The 21,249-nt window shown below is 40.9% G+C and overlaps 1 protein-coding gene across 6 annotated transcripts in view; it reads right to left on the bottom strand.

Moving 5' to 3' along the window:
- Nucleotides 1-21,249, bottom strand: part of NBEA (neurobeachin) — a 1,002,985-nt gene that overhangs the window by 163,326 nt on the left and 818,410 nt on the right. For all 6 annotated transcript variants that reach the window (XM_036298874.1, XM_036298876.1, XM_036298877.1 and 3 more), the window contains one exon: nucleotides 12,648-12,763. In XM_036298874.1, coding sequence (XP_036154767.1) covers nucleotides 12,648-12,763 — 116 coding nt within the window. The remainder of the gene's footprint in view (nucleotides 1-12,647; nucleotides 12,764-21,249) is intronic.

Genomic DNA, 21,249 nt, shown 5'->3' with positions numbered 1-21,249 from the left:
AAAAAGGACACAAATGACAGAAATGGAGAAAAGCAAACTACTGAATATAGAGTTCAAAACCACACTTTTAAGGTTTTTCAAGAATTTTCTAGAAACTGTTGATAAACTTAATGAGATCTACAAGAAATCTAATGAGACCCTCGAGGTTGTGATAAAGGACCAACTAAAAATTAAGCATACACTGACTGAAATAAAGAATATTATACAGACTCCCAACAGCAGACTAGAGGATTGCAAGAATCAAGTCAATTAATTCAAATACAAAGCAAAAAACACCCAACCAGAAAAGCAAAATGAAAAAGGAATCCAAAAATACGAAGATAGTTTAAGGAGCCTCGGGGACAGCTTCAAGCATACCAACATCAGAATTATAGGGGTGCCAGAAGATGAGAGAGACCAAGATATTGAAAACCTATTTGAAGAAATAATGACTGAAAACTTCCCCTACCTGGTGAAAGAAATAGACTTACAAGTCCAGGAAGCACAGAGAATCTCAAACAAAAGGAATCCAAAGAGGACCACACCAAGACACATCATAATTAAAATGCCAAGAGCAAAAGACAAAGAGAGAATCTTAAAAGCAGCAAGAGAAAGAAAGTCAGCTACCTACAAGGGAGTACCCATATGAATGTCAGCTGATTTCTCAACAGAAACTTTGCAGGCCAGAAGCAAGTGGCAAGAAATATTCAAAGTGATGAATGCCAAGAACCTACAACCAAGATTACTTTACCCAGAAAAGCTATCATTCAGAATTGAAGGTCAGATAAAGAGCTTCACAGATAAGAAAAAGCTAAAGGAGTTCATCACCACCAAACCAGTATTATATGAAATGCTGAAAGGTATCCTTTAAAAAGGGGAAGAAGAAGAAAAAGGTAAAGATACAAATTATGAACAACAAATACACATATATCAACAAGTGAATCTGAAAATCAAGTGAATAATCTGATGAACAGAATGAACTGGTGATTATAATAGAATCAGGGGCATAGAAAGGGAGTGGACTGACTATTCTTGGGGGGGAAAGGGGTGAAGGTGATGCGTGAAGAGACTGGACAAAAATCGTGCACCTATGGATGAGGATAGTGGGTGGGGAGTGAGGGAGGAGGGTGGGGTGTGAACTGGGTGGAGGGGAGTTATGGGGGGAAAAAAGAGGAACAAATGTAATAATCTGAACAATAAAGATTTAATTAATAAAAATAAATAAAAAAATAAATAAGTAAATAAATAAATAATTAGAAATTTGATGGGAAAATTTTCTTTTCAGCATCATCTGAGGAATCAATGGGATCATCACTCAAATATGTGTGAAAATCTCCATCGAGTATATCCAAATTTTCTTCATTTAATTTTTGAACATGCTCATTTTTTGGACAAAGAATTGCACGTTTAGATATATTTTTAATATTATCTATAGCAGTGGTTCTCAATCTTGGCTGCACATTAGAATCACCTGCAAATATTTTTAAAATCCTGATTCCTGGGCTTCATCTTCTGGAAATTGTTTCTTTGTTATGGTGTGGGGCCACAACATTATTAACAAAGAAACAGAATTTCTGGAGGATGAAGCCCAGAAATCAGGATTTTAAAAATATTCCCAGGTGATTCTAATGTGCAGCCAAGGTTGAGAACCACTGATCTATAGATATAGTATTTCCAAATTAGCTTCAATAATAGATCCATTTCACTTCCATGCTCCATTCCGAGAGCGCGTTCCTGCCTGAAACCTAGCTCTGAGGGCGGGTCCTGCCTGAAACCTTGCCCTCCAGAAAACAGCTGGGGGAGGGCGCGGCCGTTTCCAAGATGACCGCTGCAGGACTGACTTCCCTGTGGTTGGACGCATTTCTGGCCATGATGTTACACCCAGGGTTTTTATATAAGTAGATTAAAACTTTATTGTGGGGAGCCGCTACAGTGTTTTGTACAGGTTCAAGCCTTGGACTGATGAGAGGGCACAGTCCTCTCATTGCCACGTGCAAGTTTCAGATTGGAGGGCAGGGCCCTCCCAGCACAATTATAGCCAACAGCTATAGTTGTAAGTTTGAACCTATGTTCTGAACACAGAGCCCCACATGCCTGAGTGATGTAGGCTTGATAGAGTTCAGGTGCATGTAGTTGAGTAGGATTGAAACCCAGGAGAATGTTGTAAACATCTAGGTCATGCCCTTACTTTGCCTCATGGCATCTGCTATAAAATAAAAACATGTCTGTGGGCGTGGTCGCTGTCTCTCAGAGAAGCAGTATCCCACCAAGACCTGGCTTTCATTCTCTTGTCTGTCTTTTCTAAGCCTTTCCGCCGCCCCCACTCAGGTTCACCCTTGACTGTGCTGGCGCGGCACACTTTATAAAGATATGCCTTCACACTCTGAGGTCGGGTTCCTGCCTCAAACCCTGCCCTCATTGGAAACAGCTCCAGGAAACAGCTTGGGGGAGGGTGCAGCTGTTTCCAAGACAACCCCTGCAGGACTGACTTCCTTCTGCTTGGTTGTGGTTCTGGTCTGGTTGTGATGTTACACCACCCAGGGTTTTTATATAAGTAGATACACATATCACATGAGAGTGAAAAAATCTAATAATGCATTAATACTCAGATACTATTACCATATACTTTATTGACTACCTGATTTTTAACAGCATCCTGAAAGAAGAAAGGCAAAAATGGCCAATTTTGTCAGACCTCAAAAAATGGAGAGCAAGAAATGGGTCGTAAAATGTACTTTGTATTTTATGTTAAGATTAGAGACCCGGTGCTCAAAATTCATGCACTGGGGTGGGGGTTCCCTCAGCCCAGCCTGAACCCTCTTGTAGTCTGGGATCCCTCGCTCCTTACCTCCTGTCTGCTCGTTGCTCCTTAGCGCTGCCGCAGAGGAGGGAGAGGCTTGCCATCTGTGAGCCTGGCTTCTGGCTGAGTGGTGCTCCCCTTGTGGGGGCACCCTGACCACCAGGGGGCATTTTCTGCATTGAGCGTCTGCCCCCGGTGGTCAATGCGCATCATAGCGACCAGTCGTTCTGGTCATTCTACTGTAATGGTCACTTACGCTTTTATTATATAGATAATAGTGTAGAGAAAGAAGATATATCTGAGAATATAAGTCAGTAAATAAAACCTTTTAATAGAAAATGCAAATTTCAGTCACATTGACCTATACTTTGAAAACAGTGAAGTCAGAAAAGATTGTTTCACCTTCTCAATCAGTTTCAATTCTGTAACTTTACTTTTTAACCAGGAAATTTAAAGAATACATCATCAAGCAATTTTAGTGAATTCACATAATAGATTACAAAACCATGCAAAAACTTATGAAGTATAAATATTAAATCAGTTCAACTTGATGGATATTTACTGAGCAAAACTTTTTTTAGTGACCTTATGATCTCATTGGAAAGATAAGATCTATATAATCTGAGGGACCCCGCAACCCCAGTGCACGAATTTTGTGCACCAGGCCTCTAGTATAAACAAAAAATGCTAAGGACACCCTACCATAAGTGCCAAAATGTGTGATATGACAAACACTATTATAGAACATGTGAGTGCTATTGCAGATTAGTACAATTAGTAGATATGTTTTTTAAAGAATATAGATATAGTACAGTGGTTCTAAAAATGTGTTCCCTGGATCAGTGGCATAGCATCACCTGGAGCCTTGTTAGAAATACAAATTCTTGAGCCCCACCCCAAACCTACTGAATCAGAAGTTCTGAGGATGAGGCTCAATGATAGCTAGCCCTATTGGTGATTGTAAGGCCACCAGTGTTTTGGATGCTGGGTTGAAGGCTATGTTGCTAGTGTTGTGGCTGGTGCTACTCAGCCAAGTCCCTCTCCAGGAGTCACCACCATCAGAAGAGAGCCCTCTAACCTATGGTCCCATATCTCTACCTAATCACTGCTGAGTGGAGTAATGAAGGCCTGACCACCTTGCTTCATGGCAAAACAACTCCGAAGCTATATTCCAGTTCCTGGCTCCCTGTTGGGTCTGCTGAGGTCTTTGTAGCAACTACCTTGGGGTTCAATTTCTCTTTCTACCCAGCCCTACTTTCTTCACTCCCCCACAGATGTCAACTCCAAAAATACTCTCCAATAAATTTCCTGCACGCAAATCTTTGTTTTGGAGTCTGTTTCTCTGGATCTGAGACCTGCTAAAAACAGTACCAGATTCTATATTAAAGATGATCATTGTGGGCCCACTTCTAGTATCTGCACAAGTCAAAACAATAACTGAACTTCAAAAGCCTCGACTTTTTTTCCTCAAGAGCTTCTTTTGATGAAATTATTTAAAAACATTATTTAGGTTTTTTTAAGGCAGTTAATAGATTAAAGCTAATGACTAGAAGTGAAATTGAATGGTGCCATGAGTGCCTTACACATCTAGTACAGTAGTTGAGTAAAGCTCTAGAGCCAAACTACCTAGAATAGGTAGTTTGATTCTACATTAGACTCCTGACTTCATCACTTTTCAGCTCTGAGTTAGACAAGTTATTTAACTTCTCTGTACCTTATTACCTCAGTTGTGAAATGGAGATAAAAATAGAACTTAACTCTTGGGTTACTGCTGGGACTAAATGAGTTAATATACATAAAGCACTTGGAATAATATTTAGCACACTGCAAATTGCTCAGTGAGTATTAACAATTATTTACAATTTTTCTTTCTTTTTTAAATATATTTTTATTGATTTCAGAGAGGAAATAAGAGGGAGATATAGAAACATCGATGATGAGAGAGAATCATTGATCAGCTGCCTCCTACATACCCCACACTGGGGATCCAGCTCACAACCCAGGCATGTTGCCCTGACCAGGAACGGAACCGGCGACCTCTCAATTCCTGGGTTGATGCTCAACCACTGAGCCGCACTGGCCAGCCTGGGCTATTTACTATTTTTGGAATGTTGATATTAATATTAAAAATGTTTCAAAAAGAAATAATGAAACCAAACAAAGAAACAATAAAAATATTTATTTTTTCTGAATCTTGATATTAGGAATAACTAAAGATATTTCTTTAAAAGACTATCCTATCTAATAAAAGAGATACATGGTAATTAGCCGTACATCTGCTACCCTTCCCATTGGCTAATCAGGGCGATATGCAAATTAACTGCCTTCCAAGATGGCGACCGGCAGCCAGGCAGCTTGAATCTAACATGAGGCTTGCTTGCATCAGTGACAGAGGACTCCAACGTTCCCCGCCTTCCTTGCTGGCCTCTGAGCTTGCATTTTTTTACATTGTTACAAATATAGAAGCTAAACAAAACCCCAGAAACCTGCTTTCAGCCAGCCAGGATCTCAGAGCTGGAGTTGATACAGTGTTTCAATTATAGAATCCAAACAAACCAGATAACTGCTTTCAGCAGCAGAGGCCTCAGAGCTGGAGCCAGAGCTAAAGCTGGCCCAGAATTTAAAAAAAAAGAAAAAAAGGAGCATTTGGGAGCTTCAGTCACCCGCAGCCTGAAAACAGCCCTCAGCCCCTCACCCTGACTGGCCAGGCACCCCAGTGGGGACCCCCACCCTGAAGGGTGTGTGACCAGCTGCAAACAGTCATCATCCCCTCACCCAGGCTGGCCAGGAACCCCAGTGGGGACCCCCACCCTGATCCAGGACACCCTTCAGGGCAAAGCAGCTGACCCCCACCCATGCACCAGGCCTCTATCCTATATAGTAAAAGGGTAATATGCCTCCCAGCACCAGGATCAGCGGAGCTGCGAGGCCTCCTGGCACCGGAATCAGCATGACAGGGGGCAGCACCCAAACCCCCTGATCACCCTGCAGCTCTGTGTGTGACAGGGGGCGGGGCCACAACCTCCCTATCCACCCTGCACTGTTCGTGACAGGGGAAGGCGCTCCAACCCCCTGATCAGCCCTGCTCTGTGCCTGATAGGGGGGAGCTCCCCAACCCCCTGATCGCCCTGCGGCTCTGTGTGTAACAGGGTGCGGCGCCCCAACCCCCTGATCGGCCCTGCTCTGTGTGTGACAGGGTGCGGCGCCCCAACACCCCCCCCCCCCACGGGCCCTGCTCTGTATGTGACGGGGTAGAGCCATAACCTCCCCATCGGCCCTGCCCTGAGTGTGACAGTGGCGGCGTCCCAACCCCCTGATCGGCCCTGCTCTGTGGGTGATAGACGGCAGCACTCCAACCCCCTGATCCACCCTGCTCTGTGTGTGACAGGGGGCAGTGCCCCAACTCCCCTATCGGCCCTACTCTGTGAGTGACAGGGGGGAGCTCCTCAACCCCCTGATCGGCCCTGCTCTGTGCGTGACAGGGGGGAGCTCCCAAACCCCCTGATTTGCCCTGCTCTGTGCATTACAGGGGGCAGCCCCCCAACCCCCTGATGGGCCCTGCCTTGTGCGTGATAGGGTATGGAGCCCCAACTCCCCTGATGGGCCCTGCTCTGTACCTGACAGGGGGTGGCGCCACAACCTCCCCATCGACCCTGCCTTGAGTGTGACAGGTGGCGGTGCCCCAACCCCCCAATTGGCCCTGCTCTGAGCCCGACCAGGGGCTGCACCTAGGGATTGGGCCTGCCCTCTGCCAACCGGGACCAGGCCTAAGCCAGCAGGTCGTTATCTCCCGAGGGGTCCCAGACTGCGAGAGGGCACAGGCCGGGCTGAGGAACACCCCCCCCCCCAGTGCACAAATTTTTGTGCACCGGGCCTCTAGTGATAAAATATAAACCAACCATTTCTGGTTTTAGATTACTTAGGAAATTTATCAATATAAATACTAACATCCTTTCAAGAAATGATAAATCTTGTTTCAATCAATTGACTTAAATTAGTGTAGTTGAACAATAACTGTATTCTTAAAACTGTATTATGTAACATGATTATTTAGTGGAACCCATGTTAGTAAAAGTGATGTTGTTATAATTAAATATCTTTATTCTGCCCTTTATTCTAGGATCCTCAGAGAACTCTGAAAAGTGTTCCAACATTAAGAGATGAATGAATAACAGTATTCTCCACAATTCAGGAAAACAGGCAATTCTAATTACTTCCCTAACAAGTACTCAATCTTGGCTTTAGTGAAGCTTCTCTATGAAACCATCATCCAACTCTTCAATGCTGGTGCTTAGTACAAACTGGCACTCTCACTTAAAACTTCAGGATGCTGGCAAGGGAAGAATTAGCAGGATTATAACCTGGAACAGTACCTCAAGATGTTTATATTCAGAACCTTTTCCAATTGTCATTCTACTTCTGTGTAAAGGTTTATTTTGTCAGGATAGTCATCTATGCATGACAAAATCCTTTGAGTTAACTTATAGCCCATCTTTTCTATGAAGCTTCCTTTGACTAGACTATCTCATCCTATTCTCTAAACTTTTATTATAGGTAATGGCACTTTAATTGCATGCTTTCTTATATATTCTAAATGTATTTAAATGCAAATACTGTTCTGATAATTAGATCTTAAATGGCTAGAGGGATGGTGCTTAAATATGATACATCAGAAACAACTAGAAGACTAGTTAAAATGCAGATCTCTGGGCCCCGCTCCCAGAGTTTTCTAATTCAGTAGGTTTGAGAAGGAGCCTGAGAATTTGCACCTAACAATCCCTCAGGTGATACTGGTTCTGCAGGTCTGGGGACAATGCCAACCATTCACCTGGAGCATATTACAGTGACTCCTACTTTTGTAGAATGACATCATACTTCTCTCTGTCATTTATTCTTCATTCCACATTTTCTTTTTTCTTGGAATGCCCTCTGCTTACTTTCTAGTGAATTCTTACTCATATTTCAATTTATAATTTAAGTGTCTCCTAAAAGAAGCTTTCTCTGATCTCTTGGTTGTAAGTAATGCCTCTAAATCTGTGACTCCAAATGGCTTTGTATACTCTCCAATTGTAATAATTATCACTTTTTAATGGAATCACTGGTGTACATGTATCTTTCCCTAACTATACTATGATCTCTTCAAAGGCAGAAACTATACTTTTCTTTCCTTCACAGTGTCATTGCCAAATAGAGTGTGTGTTCAGTAATACTTACTAAAAGGATGAACAAATTTACTTCATGTCTAGGGTCCTGTCATACTCTCCTAAGAGCTCTCCCTAACTTTAAGCTATTTCGTTTCTAATTCATGCCATACATAGATACCAGTTTAATTGTCCTAAAGATCCATACTGCATCCTCTTCAATTGCAAAGCTATACTAACTCCTAAAAATCTAAGATCAAGGTCTTTACAATCTGGTTCTTACTTATAGTTACAACTAGTAGCCCAGTGCACAGATTCACACACATTGAAAGGAAATTAATTAGAAGAAATATTTTAATATTGCTATTCGCCCTTTCTCTATAATAGAAGTGTCAACCAAATTCACGATCGACAATGACAGATTGAAACACATGCGTGTGATTTGCACCAGTGAGAGCTTTATATGTATCGTGCACGTGAGAGTCAACATTTATTTTTAAATTGCCAGTGCATGTCATATGTAGTGGCCGGCTGGTCGCTTGGGTCGTCGGACAGATGTACGGTCGGTCACTTAGCTTTATATATATATATATAGACTAGAGGCCAGGTGCACGAATTTGTGCATGGGTGAGATACAGCCAGCCCACCCCAATGGGGGCCTATTAGGGGCGGGGCAGACAGGAGGAGGCGCAGCAGGTGGTTGGCCTTCCAGCCCACCCCTGATCGGGGAGTTAGGGGGCCGATTGGTGGCCAGGCCAGCTGTGGGGGGGTCTGATCGGGACCCAGATCAGGCTGGTTGGCTGTCACAGTGCATGTCATAGCCACCAGTCATTCTGATCATTCTGCTGTTCCGTCACTAGGCTTTTATATATATATAGATAGATATTATCTCCCACTATTCTTTGTTTTTAGCCAAGATGTGATACTCATGTCCATTGAATGCCTCGCACATATTCAGTTGGCAGAAATTTGTAAAGCTCTGCCTTTTTTCTCCCCAAACACATTTTTTTAAAATTCCGCCACTCTGCTTAGCTTTTGTAGTACTCACTCTTTATAACACTTTTCAATATTTAATACAGCTGTCTTAAAATGCTCTTTTATTTATGTTCATTTCATTTCCCACCAAGTTGCAAGTGCTCAGAGTTCCTAAACCTATTTTATACTTCATCTTATCTCCCTCTATACAATAGACAGGCTTTAATGTTTAGTTATAATTATTGTAAAGAAAATGCCCAACATATTCTTTAAAAATAATTCAGTAGCCTATAAATTTCTTGTCATCAAATAAAACAGATCCAATGATTCAAAAGAGATTAAGAAGACACTTAAATTTCCCTCATGATCATGCTCTGGCTTAAAACCCAAAGACCTTACCAACCAGAAAAAAAGTCTATACTACTCAGGTGCAGCTACAAAAGGGATCACAGTGTTATCACTATTCAAACCGCAATATTTCTAGAGCTAGACAGAGAATGAAGTGAATGGTGGTTATAGGTGTGGTACTGTACCATATTGTGAGAAATATATCTGACACCGGTAAAATGTAGCGGGAAGGGATGGAATCTAGAAGAGTCCTTTAGCAGTAAACTAGATAACATCCCATGTAGAGAGATAGAAGAGAATCCCATCTTAGAATAGCAGAATTATTTAATAAAAATGCCAGTTCAACTGGAAATTGAGTTGGGCATGATATTTATTACTCTGTCTTCCAGTTTTATCCAACAGTTACAAATAGCTAGCACAGCCAATGAAAAAAATCATATGCTCATCTAAGACATAAGGTAGACAATGAATCTTGACAGATCTTTCAAGAATAGATAACAAAAATTCTAACACAAGGAATATGGAAAAATAACTGCTGAAGAATGGAAGAAGCACATAATCCTGAAAAATCAGGTAAAGATCCATGTAGCTGACAAGAACATTTTGATAGTCTGAAGTCCTTCTTTATGGAAAAATATATGAACTTTAGTAAACAAGAGTTTAATAATAACATGGATTCTGGGTAGTAAATTATATTGAAAAAAAATAAGCAATGAATGAGAAGGAAATTGAGTTAAAATTTTTATCTTAGATAGTAGTGATTTAAAATGTTGACTAATTTTTTAATTAAAAAATGAAATATATTTTAAAGGGTTTTAAAAAATTTAAACATATCTCTAGGATAATTAATTATAAGATGCCTACATTCTAAGTCACTAAAAAAATGGGCAAAAAAGTATCGATATTATCAAAAAACCCAAAACAATATATAAAAGCAAGAAAACATTAAAAACAAGATGATGATAAAAGATCAAACATATCACTTATTACAATAGATGCAAACATAATAAATATGACTACTGAAAGATTAAAAGTCCAAGATAAACCTTGAAGTCCCACCCATAATACACAAAAGTTGGTAGCTCTGAAATTCTACCCCTCTTCCCTTTGGCATTGAAGCTTATGCTCTCTATTACATCATGCTGTATACCTAAAAATGCTAATGAAATTAAGTTCTATACATTTTGGATATTTAAGTTTATTCTATCTATATATGTAAATAATATGTGCTAATAACTAGCATAATACTGTCTTTTTATCTTTGAACTAGTAAGTAGGTTTAAGATATATTATGTAGACTAATATATGAATACTTATATAGATAATATATCATGAAGATATCAGAAGACATGTATATAATGGGCATGTGTATATAAAATATACAATAAAATTTAACATATTTAATAAAATAGTCCTTTGGCTCTATCACTAGTATCTTATTAGTAAATGCACTAAAATTACAATATTTATTAAATTATTAAAATGCAAAACATTTCAAACTTCTTTGTCCCTTTTTGTTGACAAATTGAGTACTTTTGCCTATCTATTTAATACATATCTATCATTCATATTCAATATATACCTTTAGTATTTATATTCACATATAGATGATAGATTTATCCTATCTAATAATAGACAAACTTGGTAATTGACTGTACCTTCGCTACACACCCACTGGCTAATCAGCGCAATATGCAAATCAACCACCAACAAAGATGGTGGCTAATTTGCATACTGCAGGCAGGGCGGGACAGTGCGATCCGCCCACCCCGCCACCAGCCACCGCCTGCTGGGCCTGCCGTCCACATGCGCAACCCAGTGGGTGGCGGGGCAGGGCGGGCGGATCGCCATCCACTGTGCCTCGCCCCGCCCTGCCACCCGCCTGGCTTGCAGTCATGGGCGTGGCCCGGCGGCCATAGGGGCCTACAGTCTGTGTGCATGACCTGGTGGCTGGCGGGGCCTGCAGTCCATGTGCATGGCCCAGCAGCCGGCCCCACACCATCGCCCACCGGGCCTGCCAGCTGTGTGCACGGCCCAGCGGCCAGCAGGGCACTGCGGATCACGTTCCACCTGCCTCGCACCCCACCCAGTCCCACTGCCTGCTAGGTCTGCTGTGTGCGGTAGGCAGTGGGGCAGGGCGGCATGACAGAGGGCCTGCCATCTGCGACCCAGAGCGGGATCTGGTCCTGCCATCTGCCACCCGGGGAGCTGGCCTAAGCCATCAGGTGGTTATCTCCCAAGGGGTCCCAGACTATAAGAGGGCACAGGTCTGGCTGAGGGACATCCCCCACCCCCTAGCCCCCCCACCCCCCGCCAGTGCACAAATTTTTGTTCACCGGGCCTCTAGTAAAGAATAATAATACACAGTAATCCTTTTAAGTGGTAATTCGGAGAACACAGCTCTATATGCATAGTTCTGACCATGCATTTATAACAGAACAATAATAATGTAATTATTTAAATTCATTTGATTGCAAAAAGTTTGGTAGCACCTGATTTACAAAAGTAAACTGTAATTCAACCTGAATAAGGGCTTTTTGAGGCTTAACTTTAGGAAAAAAGAAAGAGGTACTGCCCTAACCAGTTTGGCTCAGTGGATAGAGCACTGGCCTGTGGAATGAGGAGTCCCAGATTTGATTCTGGTCAAGGGCATGTACCTTGGTTGTGGGCACATCCCCAGTGAGGGGTGTGCAGGAGGCAGCTGATCGATGTTTCTCTCTCATTGATGTTTCTAACTCTCAATCCCTCTCCCTTCCTCTCTCTAAAAAAATCAATAAAATACATTTTTTTTAAAAAAGAAAAAGGTACTTAAATCTCATAGAGATGTTTAACCACTGACAACCACTGATTTAGCAGAAAATAGAACCACGAACCTCTTTTAATTTATAAGCATGGTACTACCAAGGTTGATGGCAGTCACTCATCATTTAGAAATGTAATCTGATTTTATATTTTTATTTGAAGATTTTAAGTAAAATAAAAAAAAATGCTGTGACCCAATCATGTCATAATCCAGGTGACATCTGTACTAGGAAGAATCCTGTTGTTATTCTCCTGTCTATCTGCTATTGCTGAGAATGACAAAACAGTGAAATTACATTTTCCCATTATTATTTCCAGTCACTCTCTGGCAATGGTTTGTTGACTCTAATAAACCTTCAGACAAATCTGTCAGCAAAGAAAATAGCAGAGGACAGCAGGGAAAAGCTTCTTCAACAATAAATGCATCTAAAACCTTGGTACTGGCTTGTATAATTTCTGATAACATTTCATGTGAGTGCTTCAATATTTAGTCTAATGCTGCATTTGAATTCCAAAGAAGAAAATGTATTCCATAAAGTCACATTACCCATGATTTTGATGAATATAAACAGATTATGAGATTAAAGAATGAGATGTCTTACCTGCTATTGTATTAAGAAACATCAAATATTCAAAGTTTGAAATTTCCCGTCTTTGCCATCGCTGAGTCATGTTGGAAGATTTATAAAGTTGTCGAGGAGTGGCCAGTGATATCCTCCTAACAGTTAAGTAAACCATAACAAACATAAGCTCTTTTAACTCATTACTTTAAAAATTCAATATCAACTAATACATTTAAAATAATTTAGAATAAATAATAAAATGCTTAAATAATTTAAAATATCTATGGTTTATCCTTCTTAGATAAATTTTTAAAATATTTCAATTATAGATATTAGCAATATTAAAAATTCTATAATAGAGCAGATATGTAATTACTCAGGATAAACAATATGAAAGCACCTATTTGAATAATATGGTTGCAAATGGGTATTTTACAAGTTAACAATACCAAAAATGTGAACCTACATTCAAAATAAGTCAAAATATCTTGTAAACAACATAGAAAATCTACTCCATGCTAAGAAGCCAGATAGTCTGGTATTAGCTAATAGGTATTTGACTTAAACCTTATATAATAATGGCTCCACACACAGTGTGCCCACATGCATAGTCTATTCCCATACAACTCATATTTCTCTGATGATATACAAAACAAACAAATGGGAAATTGTATGAATTCAGAAGATATACGAGAACTAGAGACCCAGTGCACAAACTTCATGCACTGGTAGGGTTGCTAGCGGCTGCCAGCTGCCAGGTGCTGTCCGGAACTCCATCCTTTCTCCTCGTCACCTGCCGCCACTGCTGCCACCACCAGCCAGGGCCTCCCTCCCTGCCCCCAGATGAATTCCCGGGTGAACTCCCAGTCGAGGGGACAATTTGCATACTACGCTTTTATTATATAGGATAGTCTGAGGGAGTAAATCAGGATAAACTGTGTAAATTATCAAACCCTCAAGGTTCAATGTATTTATCTAAAAAATAATGAAAACTGGCTGTATTTGTAAAAGTATGATAAGGCTAATGAGTTTCTAAAATGATCACCAGTTAAAGCAGAGGTTCCCAAATGTTTTCAATTCATGCTGCCCTTCATGTCTCAAGAATTATTTTCATGGTGCCCCTGGCCCAAGAGAAACACCTAAAGTTCTATTTATTAAGTACTTAAGTCTAAATACCTTAATAAATATTTAAGTGTTAACAACTTCATAGATGTTTGAAAATATACTATATATTGAAGGAAAATAATATTTTTATTTTATTTTTTTAATAACCACAATTGCTAAATGGATGTGCACCTGTTGGGCATTTCACAGCTTTTTAATCCTGGAAGTCCTATCTGATGCCACCACCTGCATTTCCTTTTCCACATTAAACATTAATACAGTACTTGTTTTTTTGTTGTGATTTGTTTTTCACAAAGTTAAGATGTCAAGAATACAGTGCTACCTAATGTTGAAACTTAAAACTAACTCCAGCTAAGAGTTTGTGTGGTAGCTTCACAGATATTGTTGTTTCCCTAAAAAATACAAAATGCCCTGCAAGCGCTCCTATGAATTCACTGTGACGTCCAGGGCTTCCAGGAACTGTGGACTTAAGACTATTTTTGTCATTCATGTATTATTATCTGGTATTTATGTTCAAATGAAATTTCAATAGACATTGTCTTTTATGTAATAGGAGCTAAATATATGTTGGTTAAAGAAAAGGGAGGGGGGATGTAGGATGGGATGGAATGCGTTATCTCAAATTCAAATCTGAATTAAGAATTTTAAGAATAATTATGTGTAACTCCATGTTTAAAACATCAACTTAATAAAATTGTAGCAGTCTGGTCTCATATTATTCCTAGCTATACATATCTATAATAATAAAAGCATAATATGCAAATCGACCAAACAGCAGAATGGCCATCTGGATGACCTTCCAAATGACCACACTATACATACACTGGCACCAGGCCAGTCAAGGCTGATGCGATGCGATTGGTCGGGGGGCCCCACCATCACCCCATGATCACCCCGCAGAGGGAAGCCCATGCCAGCCAAGCGATCACACCCACACCTGTCACCCACAGAGGGAAGTGACCAGTGGCAGCGGCAGAGGGGGCAGCATCACACAGATGGCAGCAGTGGCAGTGACAGGGGCGGGGCCAGCTTCCAGCAGTTGGGGGAAGGAAAGCCCTGATAGGCCCTGATCACCAGCCAGGGCTAGGAACCCTACCCAAAGGGTCCAGAATTGTGAGAGGGCACAGGCCGGGCTGAGAGACATCCCCCACCTGTGCATGGATTTTGTGCACCAGACCTCTAGTTTGAGATAATAGGCCCTATTAACTTGCTAAGAACCTCACGTCTAATGATTCCTATAATTGCAATGGTACATGGTATACATATTTCATACTTTAATTCTATAATGCAGTGCATTTTCAATCTATAATAATAAAAGCATAATATGCTAGTTAGACCGGACATCCTTCTGGATGACCTTCTGGAAGAAGCCATGGTGGTGGAGGCCAAGACAAAGGCAACCGCTGCACTGGGTGGGGGCTGAGGCAGAGGCGGCAGAGGACCCCGTCCACCGCCGCAGCTGCCTCTGCTTCGGCCCCCATGGCAGCAGGGGCCTAGTTCCTTGCAAGAATTTTGTGCATCAGGCCTCTAGTTAATTTATAATATGCGCTCCACAGAGCTATCTAAAGGACTTCTACATTTTTATCCATACTGGCACCAACATGCAAAATTTTCCCAGGTCCACTTCCATCCACACAACTATTTTATGTTACAAAATTTCATCCTGATTCATAGCAACATGCTAAAATGTTTTCTGAATTATCAAATAATTAGTAAACTATGCTTAGCGTAATTTTCACTGTGCTACTATTATAACCATACTAGAGGCCTTGTGCATGAAAATTCATGCATTGGGGGGGGGGGAGGGTCCCTCAGCCCGATCTGCACCCTCTCGCAATCTGGGACCCCTCAGGGGATGTCCACCTGCCAGCTTAAGACCACTCCCCAGGGGAATGGGCCTCTGGCAGCCCGGGAGTCCTCGGGGGATGTCAGACTAATGGCTTAGGGCCTCTTCCACAGGGAGCAGGTCTAAGCTGTTAGTCAGACATCCTTAGATCTACCACATAGGTGGGAGAGGATCCTACCATCACCACTGCGCTGGCCAGCCATGAGCTGGCTTCTGGCTGAGTGGCGCTCCCCCTGTGGAAACGCACTGATCACCAGGGGGCAGCTTCTGCATTGAGCATCTTCCCCCTGGTGGTCAGTGCACGTCATAGCGATTGGTCATTCCTGGTCGTTCCGCCATTAGGGTCAATTTGCATATTATCCTTTTATTATATAGGATGCTTACTCTAATATGCAGTTGTTATTATTATAATCACATTCTTGCTAATCTGACTAAAATTCTTGCCTGCAGCACATTTAGTCTGCTAAAAGCTATGTATATAATAAAGTTTTGCATTCCTTTGTTGACATTTTGAACACGGACAATTTAAGAAGAAAATTGCTGGTCTGAAAATAATTCTTACCAAAACAATAAAAAACCAATGACCAAACAAACCCTGACAGGTATTTAAAAACCCAAATAGGGCCCTGGCCAGTTTGGCTCAGTTGGTTGGGTGTTGTTCCATACACCAAAAAGTTGTTGGTTCAATTCTGGGTCAAGACACATGCCCAGGTTGCAGGCTCGATCCCCAGTCAATGCTCATGCTCACATCAATGTTTCTCTCTCTCCCTCTCTACAAAAATCAGTAAAAAAAAAATCTTAAAATTATTTTAAAACTCTAATAGGTATAAATAATGGGAATCATGAGAGAAAGTTGTCATTCTTAGAGTATACAATAATGAAGAAGAAAAATGTGGTCATAATTTATGAATTTAGAAAAATAGGTTATTATCAAGTTTAGGGAAAGGATCAGTTTTTCTTGTTTATTGCCTTCTTTCCCCCTATAAACTCACTGAGAGCAGGAACTAAGCTGTTTTACTTAAGTGTTATATCCATTGCACTTAGCAATACTTAGCATAATGGGGTCTCAATAAGTACATACTTAATGATTTGAATTATTGGTCATCTACCCTAACAGAAAAATGGCTAAAGGAAGCTGTAATCCTCAAAAAATTAATTCAGTCATATGAAGAAGAAAATGGGAAATTAATAAAGCTATTCAAAATTCCTATAACAAAATTCCTAGATGTTTGAATGAGAATATTTGATACATATTTGGGCTACAGTATAATGCTTTTAGAATTAGGGGATAAGATAAAGGCAAAATTGCCTTCAAATAAAAAGTGTTAAGTGTCATAATAAATGATGACCACTTAAAATAATTGACCCTAAGACTACAGCCAGGTGTATCCTTAGTAAGTGAAGAATATAATTAAATCTAAAGTTAATTGATTGTACTAACTATCTGAATAGAAAATACATTAATAAAGCAATGATAATCAGTATAGAGTACAGAAAATGGGCAAGTGTTTCTCCATCATTATGCAGGAGTGAAGGTATTTTTTTTATGAACAATGTGGGTCACTTTGATAGAGGACACAGAATAGAAATTATAAGAGAGTGAGCTATTGTCTTGGGCAACATAACTTATTTAAATAAAAAACTTCCTATCTGAAATATTGAATAAGAATCCCCTTGTTTTCATTTATTTTTTAAAAATGTATCTTTATTGTTGCAAGTATTATAGATGTCCCCCTTTTAGTTTTTGCAACTGACCCCTTCCAACCACCCCCCGCCACCTACCCACCCAAGCCTTCACTACTATTGTCTTGTGTCCAAGAGCTATGCGTATATGCATATAAATTCCCAGGTTAATCTCTCTCCATATCCCAAACCCCACTTCCCTCTGAGATTCATGAGTCTGTTCCATGCTTCTATGTCTCTGGATCTATTTGTTCATCAGTTTATTTTCTTCATTAGATTCCACATATGAGTGAGATCATGTGATATTTATCTTTCTCTAACTGGTTTATTTCACTTAGAATAATACTCTCCAGGTCCCTCCATGCTGTCTCAAAGGGCAAGTATAGTATTTAAAGCTACATAGTATTCCATGGTACAAATGTACCACAGCTTTTTTATCCACTCATCTACTGATAGGCACTTGGGCTGTTTGCAGATCCTAGCTATTGTAAATTGCACTTCTATGAACATAGGGGTGCATATATTCTTTCTGATTAGTGTTTTGGGTTTCTTAAGATATACTCCTGGAAGTGGGATCATTGGATCAAATGGGAATTCCATTTTTAATTTTTTGAGAAAACTCCATACTGTTTTCCATAATGGTTGTACCAGTCAGCATTCCCACCAGCAGTGTACTAGGGTTCCCTTTTCTCCATATCCTTGCTAGCACTTGTCATTTGCTGATTTGTTGATGATAGCCATCCTGGCAGATGTGAGGTGATACCTCATTGTCATTTTTTGCATCTCTCTGAAGATCAGTAACTTTGAACATTTTTTCATATGTCTCTTGGCCTTCTGTGTATCGACTTTGGAGAAGAGTCTCTCTAAGTCCTTTGCCCATTTTTTAATTGGATTTTTTTTCTTCCTTTTGTTAAATTGTATGAATTCCTTATATATTTTGGAAATTAACCCATTATCAGATGTATCATTGGCATATATATTTTTCTATGCTGTGGGCTCCTTTTTCATTTTGATGGTGGTTTCCTTTGCTGTGCAGATGGTTTTTATTTTGATGTAGTCCCATTTGTTTATTTTCTCCTTAGTTTCCCTTGCCCTAGGAGATGTATTGGCAAACATATTCCTGTGAGAGATATCTGAGAATTTGCTGCCTATGTTTTCTTCCAAGATTTTTATGGTTTCATGATTTATATTTAGTATTTTATCCATTTGAGTTTATTCCTGTGAATGGTGTAAGTTGGGGGTCTATTTCATTTTTTTTTGTATGTACCTATCCAATTTTTCCAACAAATTTATGTGAGAGACTATTTTTACTCTATTGTATGCTCTTGGTCCCTTGGTTGATATTAGTATCTATAAAGGAAAGAATGATAAAGAAAAGAAAGGCCAGACGGAAGATGGCGGCGGTATAGGCAGACGCGTCCCAGGTCGTGTCCCGGAGCAAATGGAGTGAGCAGCTGAAACTAGTAACATCCACCCCGAATTGGCGAAATTGCTCAGCTGGTGAGACAGTTTGCAGCCGGGAAGAGCAGAACTCCCCTGGAAAGGTAAAAAAAAACCAGGGATTTGGGCAGGAAAGGTTCCCAGACCTCTGAGCCCAGAGAGTCAGAGGGAGACCGCGTGGCAGACAGCCGCGTCCCTTGAGACAGGCACAGCCCCTGACGGGGGAAAGGAGAACCGCGGGATTCCTGGCGCCGCCGGGAGAATTGCGAGCTGGGTTCTGTGATCACGGAGGACTGAGCCTAAAGGGGGCAGCCTGAAGAGCTGACCAGACCATGCAGTCCGGGTAAGAGAAGAAGCTTACAGAAACCAAGCCTTCCCCGTTTCTGCGGCCGGCGTTTGTTTGTTTGTTTTCACTGAATCCTGTTCATGGGACATTTTGGATACAGACACTCACCTGTGCTGAAGAGAGGAAGAGGGTGCGGAGGAGTGGAATCTGGGGAGAGTCTGAGGAGAGAAGGGGGGCCGGGAGAGGTGGCAACGAATTGAGTGCTGAGACACCCCTGAGCCCAGGTCTAGGGCAGCCATTCTCTCCGGAGAGTGAGACTCCTCCCCCTAGCCCCCAGGCAAGGAGCACAGCCACACCAAGATTCCACCCTGTAGGAGATCAAGGATTAAAATAACCTGCTCAGTCCCTGGGAGTTAACAGGGTCTGGCCTATAGAGGGATTTTCAATCCCAGCAACAACACAGCACTGGTAACTATTACGCAGCCAGCTCTGGGCAGTGAACTCCCACTGGACAGAGAGGCCCTATAGCCTCAGAGGCCAACCCCAGAGCACTGCCACCCAGAGGCTGACCCACAAACTGACTCTTTGCTAAACACAAAATAAGGCAGTCTGGGAAACAAATGCAGCTTGCTTTAAAATAAGGACTGTGGTTTACAACACAGAGGAACAGTGTATCGCAGGGAAACTCAACACCCTCCTGAATACCTGGCAGGTCTAAGGCGAGCCACACTGAAGAATAGAAGAACCGAAGGACCTTCACTACTGCAATATTTTTTTTTTCTTTTTTCACCTTTTAACTAAGAAACCAATTTTTTTTTTCTTTTCTTTTTTTTTATTTTCTCTTCTTTTTTCCATCACCTGATTTTACCCTTTTAATTACTACCTTCTTATTTTTAACCAGTATTATTACTGCTACCATTTTACCATTTTTTTTTTAAAGTGCCATTTTATTTTCTCTTTATTTTATTTTGGGATTAGTGTTCTCCATTCTATTTTCATCGTTATATTATTGGTTGTTTCTAGTTTGCATTCATCTCCAGGGAGCTGTTGCTGGAATTTGTTAGGATTAATGGCTGTTCTATAGGAGTATTCTCCTCATATAAAAAAGTCTCTTCCCCTCTTCTACTTCATTCTCTCTTTTCGCACTTTTTTTTTCTTTCCTTTTCTTATCTCGCTTTTATTGTCCCCCCTCCTTTTTCCCGATTTCATTTTTGCACTCCTTTTTTTGGTCCCTACTTTTCTTTTCTTTTTTCTCTTTTATCTTTTTCTCTTCCTTCTTCCTTATCCCCTAATTCTCTTAATTCAGGTGGTCACCTTTATTTGGGGTTATTAATATCGTGAATATATTTGTGTATAGTGCCTGGTACGTGGTGCCTTGTTGTGTTGTATTTTGTGCCTTTAAATCAACGCAGCAGATCCAAGCAACAGCAACCTCCTGAGCACCACACCCTCTGCTGAGGAACAGCAGCTGTACGTGAAACCTCGCCCCACCAGCCAGAAGAGCCACCACAGCTGTGAACAGCACCCACCAGAGGAGCTGCTGCCAACTGAAGAGCAGCTGTAACCGCAACCGCCCGAAGAGCAACCACAGACCAAGGAGTCACTGCCACCAAGGGAGCAGCCACTGAACGACTCAACGTCTAGATATGTCAGTGAGATCAAACATGGGTAGACAAAGAAACCCCCAAAGGAAAGAGAAGGAGGACTCTCCAGAAAAGCAGCTAAGTAATACAGAGGAATGCAACATGACAGATAAAGAATTCAGAATAAGGGTCCTAGAGTGCATAAACCGGATGGAGGAAAAAATCGACAACCTCTGCAAGAAGCAAGACGAAACAGATGAAAAAATCGATAACATATGGAAGAAGCTAGAAGAAACAGATGAAAAAATCAACAACTTAAGTAAGACCCAAGAAGAAATGAAGAGTGATATAGCTGCAATGAAAAACTCCATTGAAAGTATCAACAGTAGACTGGGTGAAGCGGAGGACCGATTTAGTGAATTAGAAGACAAGGAAGCAAAACACACCCAAATTGTACTGCAACTGGAGAAAAAAATGAAAAGACAGGAGGAGAGCCTAAGGGAGCTTTGGGACAACATGAAATGAAACAACATACGAATAATAGGGGTACCAGATCAACAGAAGGATGAACAAGGATTAGAAAACCTATTAGAAGAAATAATATCAGAAAACTTCCCTGAGGTGGGGAAGAAAAAAGTCACACAAGCCCAGAGAGTCCCAAACAAGGTGAACCCGAAA

This window comes from Myotis myotis, unplaced genomic scaffold, assembly GCF_014108235.1.
Source record: "Myotis myotis isolate mMyoMyo1 unplaced genomic scaffold, mMyoMyo1.p scaffold_m19_p_3, whole genome shotgun sequence".
Classification (NCBI taxonomy): Eukaryota; Metazoa; Chordata; class Mammalia; order Chiroptera; family Vespertilionidae; genus Myotis; species Myotis myotis.
Note: the sequence above shows the minus strand (reverse complement) of the source record. Positions and strands in the feature narration are given on the sequence as shown.